This window comes from Acanthisitta chloris, unplaced genomic scaffold (genome assembly GCF_000695815.1).
Source record: "Acanthisitta chloris isolate BGI_N310 unplaced genomic scaffold, ASM69581v1 scaffold30687, whole genome shotgun sequence".
Lineage (NCBI taxonomy): Eukaryota > Metazoa > Chordata > Aves > Passeriformes > Acanthisittidae > Acanthisitta > Acanthisitta chloris.
Window position 1 is genome coordinate 5,852 of NW_008683662.1, and position 8,628 is coordinate 14,479.

The 8,628-nt window shown below is 39.4% G+C and overlaps 1 protein-coding gene across 1 annotated transcript in view; it reads right to left on the reverse strand.

The window, feature by feature from the left end:
• Positions 1-3,840: 3,840 nt before the first annotated feature.
• Positions 3,841-8,628, reverse strand: part of TTC33 (tetratricopeptide repeat domain 33) — a 5,395-nt gene continuing 607 nt past the window's right edge. Inside the window, exon 2 of the mRNA XM_009079039.1 lies at positions 3,841-4,321. Coding sequence (XP_009077287.1) covers positions 3,971-4,321 — 351 coding nt within the window. The 3' untranslated portion in view covers positions 3,841-3,970. The remainder of the gene's footprint in view (positions 4,322-8,628) is intronic.

Genomic DNA, 8,628 nt, shown 5'->3' on the forward strand with positions numbered 1-8,628 from the left:
CTGCAACACCAGCACTGCCCAACCCAAACTGGTGCTACAGGTGCAGTGCCACTGCACTAACAAGATCAATGTAATCTGCTATCTTCAAATGGCACCAGCCAAGAAGCTTTTGCAAGTTTCTAGTTCTGCTCCTAGGCACATCTATTCTACTTCACACAGATTTATTCTTAGAGCTACTAAATAACACCAGGCCTTCTCACTCCCAGGCCCTGTTCTAGACCTGCCAGCCTTACTGGATCTGGAAAGCAACTTAAGGCTAAATCTCCTGCTTTCTGAACCCAAAGTCAACTCATTCCCCACCTCTAATCTTTCCCATTGATCATTTCTCCTCTACAACCTTTAGAGCTTCTAGCCTTGTGTCTCTTAGGAAATCAGCCCTCAAAACCAGGCCAGCACATCTGGCAAGATCCAGCAGTCATCCATGCCCATCAGCTCCTCCTGCTTCTGAACTAGCCTTCTCTGGAGGTAACAGCCTAAGGACTCCAGCCCATCTGAGAACACAGTGTTAACATAATAGTGACCTACAATGAACACGTGGTGCCTGCAACCTACCAATAAACCAAGCCTACATTTCCTTCTGCTTTCCTGTGCCCCAGTCTTAACTATGGTCATTATAGTTTTATAGCTATTATATGACCTCAAAATAAACACTAGGTTTTAATCTCCTCCTTGGTTTTAGGATCAGGAAGCCACTTAGCTTGTATGGCCAGGCAAGTTTCCAATGCTACCTCTCTGTTCTTTATCCCTAACACCAACACAGACAACTTCACACAACTTTCAGGAATTAGATGAGTAAACAGCTACATTTGCTTTTTTATCCCCCTCCAGAACTACTTTAAACCCTGTTGTGTTATCTGATCCACACTTTTTTTTTTTTACCCTTTAGTATTGTCAGAAAGGATTTCTTCTCTCTCAGTATAATCTAAGTTTTTTTAAGATACTTATCTCCATCTGTAAGAGACAACTCACATACCTGGTTTCAGCATTTGAAGTTAAGTGCCAGTCAGTCACCTTGAGCTTCCTCTGTAGTCAATGGAAATAATTAGACACCTTGGGAGGATGATTCAACTCATTCTAAGATACTTATCTAACACAAGGCATATGAATGGTCCTGTGAGGCTGTGTATTTCTTTCCACTGGATATAAAGGGACTCAGAGGAAAAAAAGTCCATTTAAATGTTTAACTGTAGATTTTTAAATTAAGCAAAATTCATCCTTCTGTTGTTCTTGAGCTTTCCTCTTTAACAACATTGCAACACTTGAACATTTTAATATATTATTCATATAGAAGGCAAACACATGGAAGCCACTGCAGCCACTGCCACTACTGATGATGAAGAACAAAATTAAATTCCTGATGTCAAAGGAGGAGTGTGCTTCACAGATATCCTATTTCAGATATCATGTCCTTTTGCTCCATCTCATGTGGATATCCCTGGAAGGTTTAAAATCACCGAGCATACTTTTTATCATACATTTTTCCTGAAATGTCTTTTTTTCCTTTTTACTATGATATATTAACATGTTCACCAGAGAGAGAAGCCAATTATTAAATGAGGAACATTCTGAAATAGGCAATAATAATTATTTTTGTAATAACCAAAAGAATAAACAGACATCACCAAGCAGCAGAGAAGTCAATACTTTATTCAAATAGGTCACAAAAATTCCATACATGCGAAACATGTCATGCTGTACAAAAACCAATGTTGAAATCATCTATTTTTGAACTTCTTCCCAGATTGAGAATAACAGTGTCACAAGATCTTATCTGCTCTACAGTGCTCTACAAAACACTATGGTTCTGACAACATCTAGAATTCATAACCTAATCTAATCAGAAGGAAAACACATTTAGTACAAGGCTTGGAAACAACCACCCCTCGAACCTGGCATGGCCATTCTGCCTGATGGCATAGATGCAAACCCCTCCATTAGTTTGGCCCCACGGTGTTGAAGTCAATAGGAACTTTGTGAATCATTTCAGTGGAAAGAGATTCTGTGATAACATGGGCCTCTGAGAGGAGGGAAGCAGTCCTTCCTGTATGAGCAAATACAGAACACTGACGCAAGTATAAAGCGCAAAGAAAGAAAAGATGTGGTGGATATAGTTGAGCTCCTTCAAAATGAAAACATACCCTACGGCATCTCACATATTTCCTTTTCTAGCCAGAGAACATCTCTTCTTTGAAGAATCTGTCCAACTCCTTCTCATGTTAACTCTTCCTATAGCTGATTAGATTGTATTATAGAAGTTGATAGGAGAAATTAGATTAAGAAATCCTTCAGCTGTAACAATTATCAAACCAATGCCAGTGTGAGGAATCAATAGCCACATGCCCCTAAGAAATATGAACATTTAAAAAAATCTCTGATGGTCTGCCTCTAAGTAAAGACAATGTGAATATCCACCATAGCATCCACAATCCAAAACAGATAAAAGGGGAGACTCTGGCAATGCTGTCCTGAAAAACTGGTTCACTAAGAACATACTTTTAATAGCAGGCCATAAGAATTAGGAAAAACAAATTGACTCCCTTTATCAGATTAGCCTTACTAGGAAAGAAAAGACTCAACACAATACACTTCAGATATACCTATTTCCTACTCCTACCATTTCACTTTTGGTGATGTCTGTAGCACAGCACTCAAGATAAGGAAATGCCATTTTCAGTCTCAACTGAATGTTCTTTCTTGTGGTAAAACATTTTTTAGTAGCTAAGCATTCAGGGCTTGTGTGGTATAGCATTTCCTTTCATCTAACTGGAAAGTGTTTAACCCATTCATCTATGAGAGCAAGAAAGGTTTCTGCTGGATTCATTTGACTACAAATCAGAAGCCAGATCTGTCACACACACAAGCCAAATAATAATCCATCTCTGCTTCAAAGGAAACTTTCTCATAGAAAAATAATCTTAATGAAAAAAAAGACTGCTGATAGCAGAAAACAGTTAATACTTTTCCTGGACGAAAAATAATGGTAATGAATAAGGATTGAAATAACTTTTTAAAAATTCCTTTATCCTTCAGTGCTGGTTTTGAATGGAAAAGAGTGAATTTTATTCACAGTGGCTAGCATGGGACTGTCTTTCAGATTTGTGCTGAAAACAATGTTGATAACACCAGGATTTTCTTGTTATCACTGAGCAGTGCTCGGACAGGGATGAAGCTTTTATCTGCTTCTCATCCAACCCCCTAAGCAAGAAGGCTGCGGAGCACAAGAAGTTGGCAAGGGACACAGCCATAACAGCTGACTCCAACTGACCACAGGGATATTCTATCCTGTAAGTTGTCACGCTCAGCAAACAGAAGTAGGGGAAGAAGGGGGTAGGGGAAGGAGGACCACCATATTGATGGTGTTTGACTTCCCAAGTCACACATGATGTAGCTCTGCTTTCCTGGGTACAGCTGAACACCTGCTTGTGCATGGAAAGTGGTGGATGAACCTCTTGTTTCGCTCTACTGGCATGCGCAGCTTTTGCTTTCCATGTTAAACATTTTGTATCTCAGCCCACAAGCTTCCTCACTTTCACTCTTCTGATTCTGTCCCACATCCCACCATGCAGGAGTGAGCAAGCAGCTGCAAGAGGCTGAGTTGCCAACTGAGGATAAACCACAACACTTTTAGAGTTTCAATAATAGTTTACTAATAACTGGGAAAATGTAGACGTTAACTTCCATAATAATGAAATACATACAGATAAATCCAGCTGATAGAATGCAGTTAAGCATTTTAACATTCCATTTGTTCATAAGATTTTTAGAATCAACTCTTGTCCACCTCCTCCAAAAATATGGATGGAACAACAACTCAGGTCACTATGTTTTTAATTTGCAAATGAAAAATAACTTCAATTCTTTAACTTTTGTAGGTTCTCCTACTGCTTAACAAAACCCACAAAACCAAAGCAAGCCAAATACAATAAATTACACTCGTTCTTAAACCAGAATGGCAACCCATGAGGCTGCCCTATCGGGCTCTGATGAAAAGGGTTTCATCAGGAATTGTAGGGCAATTCTCCTTCTCTGTTACAGTCTCTACTGTGCCTGAAGCAGACACAATCACTACTGTTTTAGCTGCTGAAAGAGCTTTCTCCTTCTCTGCGATAGCAGCACAGACTGCTACAATTTCATCACTTTCAAAGTCATAGTCTGGGATTGATTCTTGTGCAAGCTCTTTTTCTTTTGCTAGTGCTTGCCCCAACTCAGTCTTTGTTGCCTTCTGCTGTTCATGTAGTTTCCTTGCCCAGGAAAGGTCCTCTTTCCATACTTCAGGGTTCATTGGAAAGGTGTGTAAGGATACCTGGAAACTTCGGATTGCCTATAAACAGAATAGGGAAGAAACAAAGATTGAACACATTAAAGCCTATTTCATTATAAAAATTGACAACAACAAAAAAAATACATACATCATTCAAGAAAGACAAAAGCCATTTTACTCCAACCTGTCTTTATTGGAGCAACCCTCTCTCAGTATAAGTTCAATACCAGCATCATCCCCAAACTGTGTCTGAAAGTATACACATGCATGAACAAACCGGGTACCTGGCAAAAAGGACACAAATAGAGTCCATATCTGAAAAAGTTAATAAAAAAGGTAAAGGCAAAAATAACTTTTGTTTTGATGGCTTTCTATTCCACTTTTCTCTCATCATCAGATGTATGGAAAGGCAAAAGCAGACTGATATGGTTTAAAGAAATACAGAAAAGGGATGACGAGAATTTGGAGCATCATTAATACTGTTGCTTTTAAATTAGCATGTAGTCATTTCACATACACACCTAATACTACAGCAATCCTAGCCCCATGATAAACAGTTTCTGTAACAGGTTTGTGGATACAAGCACACTTAAACGGGCAAAAGTAGGCAAATAAACTCCCAACCTGGAGAGCTGCTTTAAGAAAGAACTCCTATAATCTTATAAACGATGTCATAGAATCACAGAATCAACCAGGTTGGAAGAGACTCAAAGATCATCAAATCCAACCCTACCATGGTTACTAGACCATGGCACCAAGTGCCACATCCAGTCTCGTCTTGAAAACCTCCAGGGATGGTGAATCCACCACCTCCCCAGGTAGCCCATTCCAATGCCTGATTACTCTCTCCATAAAAAAATCTCTTCCTAATATCCAACCTAAACCTCCCCTGGCAGAGCTTGAGTCTGTGCCCTCTTGTCCTACTGCTAGATGCCTGGGAGAAGAGACCAACCCCCACCTGACTACAGCCTCCTTACAGGGAGGTGTAGAGGGTGATAAGGTCTCCCCTGAGCCTCCTCTTCTCCAGGCTAAACAACCCCAGCTCCCTCAGCCTCTCCTCATAGCACTTGTGCTCAAGTCCTTTCACCAGCCTTGTTGCTCTTCTCTGGACCTGCTGCAGCATCCAGGCCCACCTACTGCTCCAGCAGGGCTACCTGGAGCTGGTTGCACATGACCATGTCCAGATAGCTGATCAATTTCTCCATGGCAGGAGACTCAGTCACTTTCATTTGGTCCTTTGTTGGATTTTTTTTTTGTTTGGTTTTCTTTTTTTTTATTTCTTTAGTCAAAGTATGGGGCTCACTCTGTCTCATGGGAAGAACTGTTCTAATGAAGCTATGTAGTCTGAAATTGTTACTGGTTAAGACATCATCACCAATACGGTAAATAGAATTTGGAAAACCAAATATTTGAAATGAAATGAGAGAAATATTGTGAGCCTGACAGTGACTTGGAGAATTTAAGGAATTTCTGCCTTTACAGGAATACAGTTCTGCATGCTCACATTTAAGTATTACAGTTGAATTCTGCTATTTAGTAAATTCAGAAAAAAGGGCAGACTATTTTAAAGAAACCTAAATAAAAAGGGACTAATTTATCTAATTCTTTCTGTAACAAGTTTGACAACGTTAAATCAAAACAAACCTATCTTTGTTTGCAAGAAATTAACATATTACACAGCTCATAATTTAAATTAGGTTTGTTTGGAAGCTGTATTTTAGACTTGGGAAACCTGAAATTAAAATACAATAAGTTATTTTCCTAAGAAAAAAATGCATCATTCATTGTGAAGTTATAAAAATATTTACAACAGACCATTTGGCAGGATGTGGGTAATGAAGACAGTCATTGGTGGGGGAGAAATAAAACAAAAAAAAACAGATGAAGCTGCTTTTGAGAAGGGTGGTAATTCTCAAATCTCAAAAAAAAAATTACAAAAAAGCCCCTGATATTTATGCTTTAATTCTTCTCTGTAAAAAAAATTATAATAAAGTGAAATGAAAATTATGACAATGAAAGAACAGTGGAAAAATAATAATTATGACTTAGACCATTTGGTCAAGAAGCTTCCACAGACTCAATAATAATAAATTCATTTAATTCCCTTAGTCTTAACCTTTTAAGATTCCTTAAAAATTGCTTGGTTCAAAAATAAATAGTAAACATTATCTGTATTTTAGAACAACTTCCCAAGTTCTCTGTATGTGAGAAGATATTTATCAGAAGGCAGTTTCTTCCTTAAAGACAGAAAGGCAGTAAGGTAGGAACACGCAGAACCAAAGCACTGGTGACACCAACAGAAGCTTACACACCCTGGGCTACATACTCTGAGACAAAAAAAACACATTAAGGCAGCAAACTATCTGATGATAACCCATCCTCCCTCCCTCCTCACAGACAGGAACGTCGATGTAACAGTTATAAGAGCACCTATAGTACTGTTTCAGATCAGTAATGCACTTTGATGCAAATCTCTGTTCCCACTTAAAATGCTTTGCTTTGCATCCTGGAAAAGTCTCACACTAAACAAACTAGACGACTTTCTGATTAAGCTCAACAATGCACTCAGAGAGCACCTGAAGTGCTACTCTGAAATAAAACAAAATTAATATGATGTGAACACTAGATCTCCAGCATAATTAACCCCAGATATCCACTCCCATTGGTGTGATATGATTTGCCTGTGTAGACAAAGCTTGAAGGATCTGGTGAGCAGAGCTGGTGGTATAACTAATATGGGTATACCACTATCTATAATTGACATTATGGCAACTGTAGAAATTTTTTTCGGAATCGGCAGCTTCAGCTACCTACAATCCCTGAAGAAAATAAAACTTTGAATTTCCTGAGACCAATGCATTTAAACATCTCAGACATAATTTACAGTGACAGTTTCACACACTTACAGAACAGACCATTTACCAGACAGAACAGACCATTTACCCTTACTTACCTTCTACACCACAAAAGCTACAGAAAGTCATTGGTGGTGTAATGCAGATATGCATGGATTTACATGAAAGATTTCCTATTATGATCATAGAATCACAGAATTTTAGGGGTTGGAATGGACCTTACAGATCATATAGCCCCACCCCCCTCTAGCACGGGCTAGAACACCTCCCCACTAGACCAGGTTGCTCAAGGCCTCCTCCAGCCTGGCTTTGAACACTGCCAGGGTTGGGGCAGCCACCACGTTCCTGGGCAACCTGTTCCAATGTCTCATCACCCTTACAGTAAATAGCTTTTTCCTAATACCTATCCTAACAAAGAGCCCCTCCTCTGACTCCCTGGTAGGCCCCCTAATGATAATGCAACAACAAAAGGAGCACACTGCACATCTGGAACACACTGCTTTTGCCTAGGCTTTTGTCTAAGCGGACAAGAGCATCTCCCCTACGAAGACTGGCTGAGACAGTTGAGGCTGCTTAGCCTAGAAAACAGAAGGTGTTTTGGAGACCTCATTTCAGCTTTACAGTATCTGAAGGGGCTACAGGGGAGCCAGAGAAGGGCTCTTCATCAGGATCTGTAGTGATAGGACAAAGAGTAATGGATACAATCTCAAACAAGAGAAATTTAGGCTAGATATATGGAAAAATTCTTCATGATGAGAGTGGCGAGGCACTAGAGCAAGTTGCCCACAGAAGTTTTGGATGAGCCATCCATGGCAGTGCTCAAGACCAGTGCTCAAGACCAGTGTTCAAGTTGCTCAAGGCCTTGGGCAACCTGGTCTAATGGGAGGTGTTGCTGTCTGTGGCAGGATGATCAGAGCTAGATGATTTTTAAGGTTCCTTCCAACCCAAACTATTCTATGTTTAGGTGATTCTAGGTCATTCTCATTGTTTGGGTTTGGTTTGGTTTGTTTAGTGGGTTTTTGTAACACTGCTCCTTACATTTTAAATATTAGTTTTGCACACTCTTCTAACCTCCATCAAAAACAATTACTTTTTTTTGTCCTTGAAAATTTTCAGTCCAAACATTTTAACTTTGCAAAAACACTGTAAATTAAAAAATAATTATTTATGTCAACCAGCATACTACTATTCCTATTCAAAATAAAATCCGTATCTTTTTTTCTGAAAGCTCCCAATTACTTTTCTAATGACCTTTGTGAATGTGGCTGAATTTAAAACATCACTTGCTATGTTTCCATACTAAATAGCAGAGAACTGTTATAATCTACATGTTACATTATTTATAGACAGAGGGTGATATGACATGGAGGAAGAGTCTCCCTCTGCATCACATCATGCAACTAAGACAGCACCATGGCATACAGCTGCAGCTAGAAAGAAGATGTACTTCAGCCACTGGAGAGCCTCCCTGGCTTTCTGCTGTCTTATTAAGTGAAGAAGCAACTTCAGCCA